Source organism: Scyliorhinus canicula, chromosome 3 (assembly GCF_902713615.1).
Source record: "Scyliorhinus canicula chromosome 3, sScyCan1.1, whole genome shotgun sequence".
In the NCBI taxonomy this organism is placed as follows: Eukaryota; Metazoa; Chordata; class Chondrichthyes; order Carcharhiniformes; family Scyliorhinidae; genus Scyliorhinus; species Scyliorhinus canicula.
In genome coordinates this window covers 169,918,545-169,933,728 of record NC_052148.1, presented here as the reverse complement: position 1 = coordinate 169,933,728, position 15,184 = coordinate 169,918,545, and the positions used below count along the sequence as shown (strand labels likewise).

The following is a 15,184-nucleotide window of genomic DNA, read 5'->3' as shown; positions in this document are numbered from 1 at the left end:
AGCACCGCCTTCGTCCGGTTGTACCCGGCCCTCCTCTTAGCCACCTCCGCACTCCAGTCCTGGAGGATCCGCACCTCCGTGTTCTCCCACTTGCTGCTCCGCTCCTTCTTGACCCACCGAAGCACGCACTCCCAGTCAACGAACTGGTGGAACCGCACCAGCACCATCCGCGGCGGCTCATTCGGCTTGGGCCTCCTGGCCAGTATTCTGTGGGCCCCCTCCAGCTCCAGGGGCCCCTGGAAGGACCCAGCTCCCATCAGCGAGTTCAGAAAAACGACCACATAGGCCCCCAGGCCCGACCCCTCCAGCCCCTCCGTGAAGCCCAGGATCCGTACATTTGTCTGCCTCGGCCGGTTGTCCAGCTCCTCGAACCACTCCTGCCACTTTTTATGGAGCACATCGTGTATCTCCACCTTCCCCGCGAGGGCCTCATCGTCCCATTCGGAGGCCTGCTGCTGCAGCTCCCGGATTGCAGCCCCCTGGGCTGCCTGAGTCTCCAGCAGCTTACCGGTGGTAGCCTTCAACGACTCCAGCAACTCCACCTTAAGCTCCTGGAAGCAGCGCCAAAGAGTCTCCTGCTGCTCCTGCGCCCACTGCCTCCACTCCTCGAGGGCTCTGCCGGCCGCCATTTTGTTTCCCTTCCCCCGCTTTTCCAGGGGCGCTGCCACCGCTTTTCTGCTCACTCCACTCCTGGTCCGGACCATTGAACCCTGGGGATCTACTGCAGACCCCTTCCCACGTCGGGAATCGTCGAAAAAGCTCCGTGGGGGGCCCTGAAAAGAGCCCCAAAGTCCGTTTCCAGCGGGAGCTGCCGAACGTGCGGCTTAGCTCCGCATAGCCGCAACTGGAAGCCCCTGATCCCCTTATTAATCAAGAACCTACCTAACTCTGTCTTAAAGACACTCAATGATTTGGCCTCCACAGCCTTCTGCGGCAAAGAGTTCCACAGATTCACCATCTTCTGGCTGAAGAAATTCCCCCTCATCTCCGTTTTAAAGGACCATCCCTTTAGTCTGAGATGGTGTCCTCTGGTTCTAGTTTTTCCAACAAATGGAAACATCTTCTCCACGACCCCTCTATCCAGGCCACACAGTATCCTCTTAAGTTTCAATGAGATCCCCCCTCATCCTTCTAAACTCCAATGACTACAGACGCAGAGTCCTCAACCGCTGCTCACATGACAAGTTTTCCCTATGTTTGCATGGGTTTCACCCCCACAACCTAAATATGTGCAGGATAGGTGGATTGGCCATGCTAAATTGGCCCTCAATTGGAAAAAATAAATTGGGTACGCTAAATTTTTAAAAAAGAGACAGGAAGTGGGGCATTTTTGGGTTAGCAGGCTGTAACTAGATTGCAAGGGTCTGTACTTAGATCATAGAATTTACAGTGCAGAAGGAGGCCATTCGGCCCATCGAGTCTGCACCGGCTCTTGGAAAGAGCACCCTACCCAAGGTCCACACCTCCACCCTATCCCCATAACCCAGTAACCCTACCCAATACTAAGGGCAATTCTGGACACTAAGGGCAATTTAGCGTGGCCAGTCCACCTAACCTGCACATCTTTGGACTGTGGGAGGAAACCGGAGCACCCGGACCCCACACACGCACAGGGAGAATGTGCGGAGTCTGCACAGACAGAGACCCAAGCCAGGAATCTAACCTGGGACCCTGGACCTGTGAAGCAATTGTACTATTCACAATGCTACCATGCTGCCCCTCCACAATGCTACCGTGCTGCTCCTTAGTCCCCCAACTATTTACAATTTACACTCCGGCCTCTCATTTAAGTTATCAGTATTTAAATTATCCATATAACGTTTCAAAGTTTACTGAGGAAGTTAGGTGGGGAAGCAATTGGTGTGGAGGACACAGACTGCAGAAGGACAGAGATGGGTTGGGTAAGTGGAAAAGCACACAGCAGATGAAATACAATGTAGCAAAATATGAAGCTATCCAGTTCTGGAGAAAGAATAAAAAAGCTGAATTTATTTTCCATGTTCAGAGACTGAGAAATGTTTGCATTCCAAGAGACTTTAGGTGGATCGCAGATAGTTAGCATGCAGGTGCAGCAAGTAATTAGGAAATCAAATGGTATGTTAGCTTTGTTAAAACAGATTGAAGTATCAGAGTAAAGAAGTCTTAGTACTGTACAGGATATTGGTGAAGTCATACCCGGGGCAGATTTCTCCAGTTTGATCAAGTGCCATGCTGAAGATGAGAATGTGGAGTGTTTCCCACCGGAAAATACGGAATATCTTCTGCTCCGACCTCATTAGTTATGCATTCAGGTGTTTTGCACAGTGGTGGGGCAGGCCTGGATGGAGTGTGGTCTGCCATGATGTCCGGGTGCCACATTGAAAAGGCTCCCAACATCCCTGATCCACCATTAAAGAAAGAAGGTGGACCACCTGAAAATTAATATGGATCTCCAAAAACTTTGAGGCTGGATGACACTGAATCTGGACGATCTACCTGCAGATACTTTCCCATAATGGGATGCAAATGAAGTTGATGCTGGCCTCTAGTGAGTTTTCTGACATGCCATGGCAGGCATCAGTGGAAGATCCCTCTGTAAATTCACGCCAACCTGAAACTCCTGCTATATTCACTGACAGGTGTGGGGAGGTGGGGAAGGTTTGGGAGAATTCCACCTCTGAAGTTGTGTGTGCTGTTCTGGCCTTCCTGCAGTGATTCATTGGACTGGTTTTTGGTGTAACGGGATTGTCCTCTGAGAGATTGAATAGACTGGGCCCAACTTCCTGGAGTTTGAAAGAATCAAGGTGATTAATTGAAACATAGAAAATTCTTGAATTCAAGGCAGAATTTGGACCAGGATGACTTCAAGGAGCCCTGGAAAAATTGAAGTGAGTTGGAATTGAGGGAAACTCTCTGCTGGTTGGAATCATACTTAATATAAAGGAAGATGGTTGTGGTGGTTGGAGGTCAATCATCTCAGTCCTAGGACATTACTGCAGGAGTTCCTCAAGGTAGTGTCCTACACAGTCATCTTCAACTGCGTCATCAATGACCTTCCATCATAAGATTAGAAGTGGGGATATTTGCTGATTGCTGGCACAGTGTTCACATTTCATGCTGACTCAAATTACTGAAGCCATCTATACCCATGCAGCAAGACCTGAACAATATTCAGGCTTCAACTAATAAGCACAAGTAAACTCGAGCCAAACGGTGGTGATCTTCGATAAGAGAGAAATTAATCATCTTCCCTTGAATGGCATTACTGAATCCCCCACCATCAATATCCTGGGAGTTACCATTGACCAGAAACATAATTTTGAGGCGAGTTACTCCTCAAAGCTTGTCCACGGGGTACAATTCAGGAGTGTAATGGAATATTCAACTCTTGCCTGGATGAGTGTAACTACAACAACATACCGGAACCGCACGAGTGGCCCTCCTTCACAGTGGGCTGCAAGGTTGAAATCTAAGCATGTTCGCTATGACCCTTGAATAAGATTGAATATATCACACACATCACTTTACTTGCCCTTGTGTATCACTCCAGTCATAACAGTAAGAAAAAACTACACAGATGGAAAACAGCAGAATGTGGCAACTCTGTGAATGGGCAACAGTCAACAAAACGTCTTGTGGGCTGCACTCGGAATCCTGATGGGCGCATGTGCTCACCACTGCTCAAGTAGGTCGGCACCATCCAGGACAAAGCAACCTACTTAATTGGCATCTCATCCACTACCTCAAGCAATCACTCTCTCCACCACTGGTGCATAGTGCCAGCAGTGGATGTGCTGCTGCATTTTGCCGAGGCTCATTTGACAGCACCTCTACAAACCTCAACCTCTGCAAGCTAGAAGGGCTAAGGTAGTAGACATGTGGGAACACCACCACCTACAAGTTCACCTCTGGGTCACGCATAATGTTGACTCGAAACTAGAGTGACATTCTTTCACTGTTGCTGGGTCAAAGGTCTGGAACTTCCTTCCTTGCAGTAATGTGAGTGTACTTACATGGAATGCAGCTCACCACCACCACCTCAAGGGAAGCTCAGAATGGACCAACAATCCCTTGCAACGCTCGTATCCCATGAATGAATTATAAAACAGGGAATAGTGCAGGAAAGTGGTTTGAGGTTGAAGATCAGCTATGAACATGTTGAATGGCAGAATGAACATAGAGCCAGTTGACCAATTCCAGTGACTATTATGTTCATATGTTGTGACCAACTATCTTAAATGCCACAAACATCAAAGAGAGATACTGCACTGCAAACATAGAATGGATATTATTTATCTTGATTTATCATGCACTTGGGTGTAGTTATTTTTTTCATCTAATTGTTAAAATTTCTTTAAAATTAAAGTTGTTTTTGAAGCTGATTGATTTTAAAAGTTGAAATGCAATTGTTGTAATGTAGAGCAGTTTTATTTCCGTTTGTAGTAACTGGTGTGTTGAGAACTGCTTTTGTTGTAATTTTTTGGTTTCTTTTTAAATTTTATAATTAATAGTATTCGCTGCCAGTCTCTACTCTTCATGGCAATGTTCCGATTTAAGAAGGATACTGCTTTGAAATACTCGCGGACATTAAACGAACATTTCAAGGTAAGCGTAGAGTGTGAATAACTGAGTGGATTTGTTAGCCAACTACATTGCTCTTGTCATGCCCGTGTTCGTTTACAGGTACATTAGTTAAGAACTTACTGCATTACAACTGTTGACAAAAGTTTAGGCTTTCCACTAATCTTTTCACCTGCACTAATTGGTATGAATGCATAGAGATGAGAAAGGTAACATGTGCAGCATTAGCCAATCTTGCCCAATGCAGCAATTAGGGAAAGAGAGAGGTGACTGATAATTTGTGCTCCCAGGGTGGCACAGCAGGGTGGCAGGTTGGAACAGTGGTTAGCACTGCTGCCACACAGCTCCAGGGTCCCGGGTACAATTCCCGCCTCGGGTGACTGTGTGGAGTATACACTTTATCTCCATGTCTGTGTGGGTTTCCTCTGGGTCCTCTGGTTTCCTCCCACAGTCCAGAGATGTGCAGGTGAGGTGGATTGGCCATGCAGTGACTAGGGTGGAGCCATGGGCTTAAGTAGGGTACTCTTTCTAAAGGCTGGTGTACACCCGATATGCCGAATAGCTGCCTCCTGCACTGTAAATTCTATGCTTCTATAAGTATTATCTGCTGTCGACTTCACAAAAGTGCACATTCACCTTTCCAATGGATGTAGGATCAAACTTGGCTCTAATAACCCCCCCACGGTCCTTTGTCCCTGACATCTGCATCTGAGCTGATGCTAAAAGGATGGCTGTTTCACAATTTAGTAGTCCCATGAAAAATTGTACCCTGACACTAGTCAATATATTCTGAAGAAGAAGAAAGTAAAGTGAGAGAAAAAAATTGTATTTTTGCTGATCCCAAAACTTTTTACAGCAAATTGAGTGTTTGTCTTGTGTTCTAGAGTTCTTCCAGGACAACTCAAGCTCCATCTCCTTGTGTTGCCAGGTAATTAGTGCATGCAGCTGGAATGTTCATCTCCTTAAATCAATCATTTAAATATTGGTTAGTAATTAGCCGTAGGAATCTCCCTCCAAGAGACAATCGTTTTATAGCTTGAGGTGCACCACATTGCAAGCGTGGGCCAAGGGAAGGAGGCAGGTCTCCATGAACCTTGGCAAATGGTATGGGAATTGAAACCACGCCATGGGCATCATTCTGCATCACACTCTAGCTAACTGGGAAAACCAACCCTTTCCACATTGCAGTAACAAAAGTATTAAACATTATTGCCTTATATCCTGGTTTATTCCCTGTCAATTAACAGTGACTTAATGCAGCTATATCTACCCATTTAAATCAACAATGTTAATCCTTCAGTTTGGCTTTAACTACATATCAACTATGTAAAATGTTCAAGCTGCCATTGCCCATTATCCATCAGTGCGATACATGATTAGATCATCTCTGACAACTCTACTGCTCCCTGCAGTTAATAACCTGCCAACACTCACTACTGAGATCGCCATGACAACTAAGCTTCATGGGTAGGTTGTTTTGAAGCCATTATTTCTTTATGTAATAGAGTTGATCTGTGATGAATTTGTAACTAGCCCTCTCGTTTCACATTTTAAGAAATCAGTTAGAGTGTATATTTTGGGGGCAAGGGGAACACAGAATAAAGCAAGCACCTTAATGGGCAAAGAATGATAAGTGTTTAGGTATTTTGCATTTATAATCAGCCTTAATTTCTTGTCTCTCTGTTCAGAGGTACCGGTACACCTTCTCCATTGTCTCAGACACCATCCCCTGCCAGCTCCGGAGGTTCCCAGCCAGGATCTAGCACCAGTAATGGTGGAAATGTTGCCATTCCACACATGATTCATCAGTTGGCCTCCACCTATGTCAGCATCACCTCCATTTTCCTTCATGGCCATGAACTGTGGGAACAAGCAGATGCACTAGCAAAAAAAAACAAGGGTAAGAAAAATTAAGCTAGTGAGGAGAAGAAAGGGTTTCCTTGTAACTCCTCAAATAAACTTGACGATGCTGTCTTCACTATCTGCCACTTGTCTTGTGAAAAGGCCATATGTATTCACATAGTAAAGTGAAAATTTAAATTGCCGACTAAGATTTTTAATTAGACGAATGTACGTTTGTACTAACTTTTAAAATTACTAATAATGACTGATTACCATTGCAATGCAGCAGATCACACCCCACATTAATGTGAGGGTATAACTTGCTTACCCAAAAGTAATGTTAAGTATCCAGGCGCGAGAATCCATTCTTGACTGCAAGTAGTTTGAGTTCTTTGTACTTCTACATGTTAAAATCTGGCCTGATTGCTGTGGGATAATGGTAGTTTCTACAAATAATTTAATTTTTGAGATAAAATAATTGAAAAGGTGAATTGGAAGGACAACGTATAATATTCAATTCTGTTTTCATTTATTTATTTAAAGATTCTTTCTTTTTCACAGTCTCTAACAGTTAAGTTTCCATTTTCTTTTGTGGGGTTTATTTGAATTGAATTCCATTAATGTGATTTTTGAATTTATCCTCCAATTGCAAATGCTGGGAACAAATAACCACACTTGAATAAAACTGCTTCAGATAAAGGGTTGGGGGTGGGGGTGCGGCAATTGGATCGCATTGCGTCCCATTCTAGTCCAGTCAGCAGGCTTAATAGGAAACTTCTGTAACTTTGTTTTTTTTTGTCTGTCTCTTAGAATTCTTCACGGAGCTGGATGCAGCAGTTGGCCTTTTATCCTTGACCAGCAGCATGACTGAACTTGTACACTACACCAGACAAGGTTTACACTGGTTGCGACTGGACACTAAATTGCTATAACAAGATGCTGAAAATCATTTTGACATCAGCCTGTTTGTCCTTCAGCACCATGGCTGTTCAGTGTTGTTTTTTTTTAAAGAAATGAGGAACGGTGTCTCTGTGCATCAGAAACTTTAAAAATGTAGTTCGGCACTGAAACACCACAAAAATGAACCGGCTAAACCTTCCCTTCGTGAACAAAAGTGCAATTTTATTTTTCTCTCCCCCCCCCCCCCCCCCCCCCCCCCCACCCTCTGGAATTCATAATGATGAATGCGCATGGTCTTTGACGTTCCTTTGTTGAAGTAACCTTGAAGGATAAAGGGCTGCAAAAGATCCCTCTCGGCTTGTGTTGTGGTCAGGAAACAGAAGTAGCTGTTACCGTCGCTTAAATCTAGCAGTCGTGCACATATTGTGCATCTGCATAAATTTGGATAAACGTTTAGCAGCTAAAGAATATTGTATTCGGTCACCAGAACTTTGTTGCAGTGATTTCCTGGACAGCCTATTAACCCAACATCCAAGAGAACAAGGTACATCCAGGAGGGGTTGGATATGTAAATGTTTAAAATGTCCAATGTTAATGTTGTTCATACATCAGGAGCTGTGAAAAAGGACTTCAATTTTCTTTGCGTTTTTTCCCCACCAACCACCCTCTTCCCCCCCCCCCCCCCCACCCACCCAGCCACCACCAGCACCATCTATATTTACTGCCATTTCTTTCTTATTTATTAGAAACCTTTCTTTTCCTACTGGATCCAAGTATTAGTGGCAAGCATGTTCAACGGAACAAATGGATGTTTCTTTTTTGGTGGAGGGGTGACGGGGAGAACAGAAGGTTGATGGGGGGTTGGAGGGGTGACGGGGGACGCAGGGAGAACAGGAGGTTGACAGAGGTGAGGGGGAGAGATTGACAGTGGGAGAGGGGCAGGAAGAACAGGAGATTGGCCGGTGAGGGGATGGGAAGGGGAAGTGGTAGAGAAGATTGATGGGGAGAGGTTTGCCTGCCCTTTGCATAGATGTGATCAAAGCCCCATGTCGTCTTCTCAGAACAATCTTCTATTAACGTTCAGCGTGCCTTAGACATTCTACTTTGTATGTAAGTAGTTGTTTCTAGCCATAGATAAGTTGCTGCTTGAAGGGTATGGAGTAAGGAAAATATGAATGGTGTGTTAATGTGAGGCCAAATCCATTTAACATAAGTACAATTTGGTTTTGTGTAGTTGTCCTTGTGTGAGCAATGAGGATTTGAACTGAATCAATATTTCACCATTTTCTGTTCCACTGTATGGCAGAATTGTCCTGAGTAAAGGTGAGCAAAATGTTTTGGATGCGCAAAATTACCCTTTTTGGGGTTATTTGCTACCTATTGTTTTATTTTTATAAATAGGGGAAAGTGGGCTTCTTGCTTTGTCAGGGTGAGAAAACAAAACGATCTTCCAGAAATGTTGCAACATTCGGAGATTTTAGTTGAAGTCAACATCGGAAGCAGGAATTTTCAAAAAGTGCTGAAAACCTGGTAGCTATGGATTTAAAAGATCATGGTGTGGGGTGGGGGGAGGAGAACCCAAGCCATTATTGCTCACCTCTAGTCTTGATAATGCTGTGAATGACATTGTTCCCGGCTGCCTGGAAAAGCCCTTTATAGTCATAAATCCGAGCATACAGCAGCTCCTGCTGCTCGATGTTACTGGAATTCATCATAATTTTATTTAAAATTGTACTTGCACATATATGTTTTTGCTGAATGAAATTGCTGCAGAAATGCTAAAGAGTCTATGTATTATATACACAAGTAAAACCCAAAAGACATTGCAAACCCAGCAGTTGGCTGATCATTGAAATTAATGGGAAAGGCTGGTGTGACCATGTGCTGGCAGTGTTCCAAGACTGTTACAGTTATTACCACCATCAAGACATGTAGCATAATGCACTTTGACTTCTGAGTTATTAGGTTTCTCCTTTCTATCCCTTCCGACGAGCAGCTTCCAAGAGCAGATGAGAGGATATCTCAAATGAGAGAAATGTGAAATCCATGCCCCTTTCTTTTCCAATCTTTTCACGTTACACAGCAATTTTCCATTAACTTTAAAACCTCAAATGGAAAAAATTGTGGTCAATTTCCAGCCTACAATCTGTGACCAAGAAAGAGTCAAGTTGGTTAATGCCCTCGCTGAGCTAGGTCATGTTTATCCAATGGGTAGCTGAGGCATACATTACAGTAATAATCTCACAATAGAAATTGAACATGACCTTTTGATTTCCCCTCCCCACCACCGCCTGCTGTTAAAGCTGGTGAGAGCAGTCAGGCCGAGCTCTGATGCTTTCTGCGATTCAGCGTCTGTTGACATGTAGTGTCTAAGCTCACATGTTTGGAATGGATGCCTGAGTGAGGTCCAATAAGCCTGCCAACACCTTCCAGTGGATAGAGGGGGAAATAATAATGTTGCAAATAAATAAATTTTATTGTATTTCTTTCCCTCACTTCACTCTAAATTCAAGCAGTTTATTTTTGCTGAGTAACCGGCTTCTGCACATTGTTTAAAGACAGCCAAGGTGATCACTCCTCTAATCCACCTACCTTTGCTCTGATCCAACACTTGATTGGATTGCTTATCCAATACATGGCAATCCACCATGAAGAAAATCTTAGATGTGTAATCATTGTTCTTTCCACTCCTTGGTCTAGTGAATGTGTGTGCTAATATGCTGTGCCTCTGAGTTGCACGTCCAAAAGGAGCATGCATTTTACAAAAGGTTTGGGTGCATTGAAGCTAAAATGAATGCCATCCTACACTTCCTTATCCTGTTTACATCTCAATTTGGTTGATCATTTCCAGATCTATCCAATATCAGAGATCAATTCCAAAACCAATTTTCATCAGAGACAGAACAGCTACACTAAAATTACTTGCGCTACTCTAGTTGCGTTGCTTTGTAGGACTTCATTGCATTTTTAAATATTTAATTCCTGCCCTTTTAAGAATTTTTCTTGCAAGGTGCTATTTACCTTTTGTTTGCCTTACATGTAGAACATGGCATATAAATTAGCTTGAAGCATAGCACTGCAACAACCAAAAGGGGAGTAACTACCAATTGGCACATGAGCAAGGGGGCACGGTACCCAACACATTTAATTGTTTGGCCATATGCTGGTGTGGTGAGATAAAACCATCACTGGCACTGGGGGAAAAAAAAGCCCAAATACATTCTGCTGTTCTCGTTTACTATTGGTTTAGAATCCAGTTTTCTACTGCCCATTACCTTTTGAAAAAGTTGACTTATTAACCTGTGGTTCCATGGACACAACAGCCCTTTGGCACTTTGCCTATGTTGATGATCTCCACCTATCAGCTTGAACATTTACATACATTTGATGGATGTGTGGGCCATCAGATCCAAACTAGATTTTGTCCACTCTCTATACCCGCACAGGTACTTTTTACAATCTACATTCTGATTGGGAGAAATCCTGGACAAGACAGGAGTATGTGTTTGAATTCTGAGCGTCCAAATCCCAGACCAGGATGGAAGAGAAATAATGTACTGCTTCTGCTGTCCTCTTCCATGTCCACCCTAGCTGACTCAGCACCGATCACAGTTCAAGTCTGGGACCTTACCATAGTTTGAAGATTTCAACTCTATAACACGTGGGAGCCTGACTTTTTTTTTTGTTACCTTCCAGTTTCTTCCTTTCCTCCGTAAGGTTATTATTTTTACATTTTATTCTGCTGCTTGTTCCCAAATTGAGGCCAGCATTGTAATTTTCAGCTTTTTTTGACCCCAAACAATGTAGTTTTCAAAATAGTAAGAATGGTAAAGACTTTGTATCAGGATGGTCATATTTGATTTATTGCTGCTTCCTCCACTGAAGGATTTTGGTTTATATTGATCTACAGGATTCTGACAATATTGTGCAAGTTTCGCACACTAAAATGCACAACAGAAAATCCAGATGTCATGGAACTGTAAGATGCGTTATATTACAGTTAGTAAGAATTAAACCTTTTGAGGATCTGCAGACCTTCATTTCATCCTTTATTCAACATTACTAACATATATATGCCAACCATTCCATGCTGAGGAGATGGCTGAAGGGGCCCAGTAGCAATTGCCCCACCATCGTTCCCCATGTGTCCCACAATCCTCCCTCTTTCTCTCTCCCCCCACCCACCCACCCACCCCACCTCGGAACAACTTCGTGAACCAGGTAATCCTCCATATGGGAAACCTGAATTTCAAAGACGTCTCCAATTTAGATCAAATTTGGCATAAAGATTAAAATCATCTGACCAACATATACGTGTATATCCTATTTCTGGACTAAAGGTAAAGGTTGTGAGATTTGGAATCAGATACAATCGCAATTGTTACACATTCATCATAGTTTTCCCCCTCATCTATTTTAGCAGAGGCATCAGGATTATTTGGTTAAATACTTAGTTAATGCTCGAGTAGATGCCAGAACGACACTGCTGTTTTAAAGTCTAGTCTTGAGTCTTCTGAACCAAATAAATAAAGCCGTGTGTATTGCATTAGCCACTAGGTTGGTCTTGTTTACCTATAAACAGTTTTTCCCCACCTTGTGTGTGCAAAAGATTTTCATTTTTAACTGAGCTTCTTTCTACCTTTAAAAACCTGTGGTTTACGCTGAGCAGTGAGGACAGGTTTGCTGTAAACCAGTGTAGCAGTATGGGCTGCTGAGATATGAAGGACAAAAGTGGTGTGCCCCTATTCTTTCTCCAGCCATTCCACAAGAAGCCTGAATAAGGGGAGATGAGGTGTGGAAAGAACCCAATTCAATCATGATAGCTCCAAACTCAAACGAAGCTGTCTCCCAATGCTAAAAATCAAATGTGAATAGTAGTCCCTTGGACAAGGGTCCAGAGGGCAACTGGTACTCTTGAAACTACTCCAGCCATGAGTCAACACCTTAAAAGTAGTAAATTGGCACGGTAATTTTTTTCATTAAATTCCAAGCTATTGCATTGAAGTTGAAGACTGTAGATGCCATTTAAATCCCCTTCTTTCCCCTTCTTCCATGTGTACAGGCTTTGAATGGTCACATTATTAATGTTGCATTGTATCCTTTCAAAATTAAAATCAATGAAGTAAAAGGAAATTAAAACAGCAAAAATAGGGAAGTTTCTGTTCCCGGAAGGAATAGTGGGTCCAAACTGGCCTTGGGTGGCACATTGGTTAGAACTGCTGCCTCGCAGCTCCAGGGTCTCGGATTCAATTCCCGCCTCTGGTTACTGGCTGTGTGGAGTTTGCACTTCCTACCCGTGTCTGCGTGGGTTTCCGCCGGGTGCTCCGGTTTCCTCCCACAGTCCAAAGATGTGCGGGTTAGGTGGATTGGCCGTGCTAAATTGCCCCTCAGTGTCTAAAAGGTTTAGGTGGGGTTATGGGGATAAGGTGGAGGCGTGGGTTTAAGTAAGGTGCTCTTTCCAAGGGCCGGTGCAGACTAGATGGGCCGAATGGCCTCCTTCTGCCCTGTAAATTCTATGATTTGAATTTATACTTGATGCACGATTGCTGTTGGGGAAAATGATGAATTTAAATGAATCAAAACAATGAGGGATTTTTACGTGTATTTTGTGTGTATTTATTGTGCCTTTATTGACCAAACTTCTCAAATACTTCTATTTATTAAATATGTCAAATGCCAAGCAATGTAGGACCTTTATTTGAATATTGACTTTGCTTCTCGCACCATTCTGTGTTCTTAAAGCTTATCCCTTAGAGAAATATCAAATTTCCATTAAAGCTGATGACCCTGACAAGTGCTAGTTGGTACTGTCGTTGAATACACTGTCTTCACACGATGCTGCAGGACACTTTCAGTACTCTTGCACTTTTTCTATTTTAGAATGACAGTATTCGCCGTCTCAAAGAACCTAATAGAGTTTATGTTCTGCTTCTTTAACTGAAAAGGGGAAATGTGTACGGTATAACAATGTTTGTCCACCAAGGTGTTAGTTACTCCTCCCATTAGCCATGTGTGCCAGAATGGGTTTGGGTCCCCCTTTATACATTTTGGAAAATTCTCTCACTGAATTCTCACCGTGTGGAAAGTGATCTTGTCAAAAGCTCATAAAATCTGGACATCTATTTCGGTTTCCAGTTAGAATAAATTGGTCAGCCCATTGCCACATTTTCTGAAATATGATTAAATGGTGTGGGTTATTAAATTGCTTATCATGTCATACCTAACAAGGTATTCTTCCGTAAAATAAAGTTTGGCTGATCAACTTTTTATTTAACATCCATGACAGACGGCCAGGTTAATTCTGGAGTATTTAAGTACCACTGGTGCAAACATTTATTTGTGAACTCTAATTTTCTGAATGTAACCGATTTGATGAGAATGCCTAGTTTGAAACTGCACTCATTATAGAATCCAGAATGTTGCTGATCAGTAGCAATTGATTTGGATTTGCATTAAACTCTGTAAACGTAGACTATCGACCTCTGCCGTGAAGCGTACTGGCTCAAAACTAAATGTATTATTGGAACACTTGGACTGTGCCTGCTTATTGTGATAATGCGAGCTTAACAGGATATTTGTGTTTATAAGTATTCTGGGGGAAAAAAGACAGAATAACTTGCTCTGTAATATTAGGGTAAACTTTCAAAAGAACCAAATCATGCAAATGATCTTTGTATTTTAGCCTGTTTCCATGAGAAATGTACTCATTGGGCTTCTGTTAATAAAAAGCTGTCTAGTATGATGAAATAATTCACCGCAGATTTGTAGTGAAGTTAATTTAATTTTTCTTTGTGTAAAACCGCAACCTGGATGATTTCCCAAAAGAAGCTGTTGTTTATTATCTACATACATCAACCATCTTCTGACATGACAAAACTGTTCAACTACAGATTCTTCCCTTTGACAGGAAAAAGTGTCAAGAGGTTTCCCTGTTTGAAAAAAAATAAAAGTTTTTTTTTAATTGTTGCATGACATCTATTTTTGGTGTTTTCATTCTCTCAAGATAATGCATTAAATGATTAGGAAACTTTCAATCCTGTCCACCCCTATCCCATTCTTTAGGTTGGAGGCCAGCAGCATGTACTATTCCTGGGACAAGCATGCTGACAGGCCACCTGTTCAAGCCTTTTGCAATTTTTGAGGCATAACCAAAGCAGGTGCACCCATCTCATCACTCCTTTAGCCCTTCTCCAGTGAATTCTCGGCTATGAATTGCCTCAGCAACTCGGATAAAGCAATATAAGGGACACTTCATCTAGAGCAAGGCGGAGTTGGAGCAATGGAGATATGAGAAACCTCTTCACATATCTAAGAAGGTGATGGAGGTAGGTTCAATCCATGCATTCAAGAAGGAAATGGATTACCTGAAAAAGAAAAATGTGCAGTACCACGAAGAGAAGGCCAGAGAGTGGTACTCAGTAAATTGCTCCTTCAGGGAGTCAATGTTAGTTGCCACTGGAATCCTATAAGATTGAACTTCCTGGGGTCAGGAAGAAACTAAATACCCATCTTCAATTTCAAGTCCCAATAAAAGTTGTAAAGCAACAGAATCTTGGCCTGAGCTGTCAATTGTGCTATTGCATGTTGTTTTTTCCAGGGCCAGGCTCACTTGAAACAAAGTCAAACAAAGTGAATATTTTATCTGCTATTTGACATAGTGAGGAATGATTTTGCATTCCTGTTTAGGAGGTTTTCAAAAATCAGGGATTGCTGTTTTTGTTTAGCCATATCCATTTTTCTTGGCTCGAGGATACTGAGACCAATTGTAAGGTACCTGCTAAGCCTTGCTGCGATGAGCCAACTCAACACAAGCTAAAGCAACGGAGGAGGACAACTGGAGCTCAGAGTCTGGCACAGCCTGGAACAGTGCTGCACTGAGCAC

At 42.8% G+C, this 15,184-nt stretch overlaps 1 protein-coding gene across 7 annotated transcripts in view; it reads left to right on the top strand.

The window, feature by feature from the left end:
* The window catches only part of LOC119963117 (AF4/FMR2 family member 1-like), a 210,477-nt gene extending 199,143 nt beyond the window's left edge, over positions 1-11,334 (top strand). For all 7 annotated transcript variants that reach the window (XM_038791729.1, XM_038791733.1, XM_038791728.1 and 4 more), the window contains exons 18-21: positions 4,491-4,584; positions 5,445-5,488; positions 6,249-6,460; positions 7,213-11,334. In XM_038791729.1, the coding sequence (XP_038647657.1) occupies positions 4,491-4,584; positions 5,445-5,488; positions 6,249-6,460; positions 7,213-7,334 (472 nt within the window). In that variant the 3' untranslated portion in view covers positions 7,335-11,334. The remainder of the gene's footprint in view (positions 1-4,490; positions 4,585-5,444; positions 5,489-6,248; positions 6,461-7,212) is intronic.
* The last annotated feature ends 3,850 nt before the right edge of the window (positions 11,335-15,184 follow it).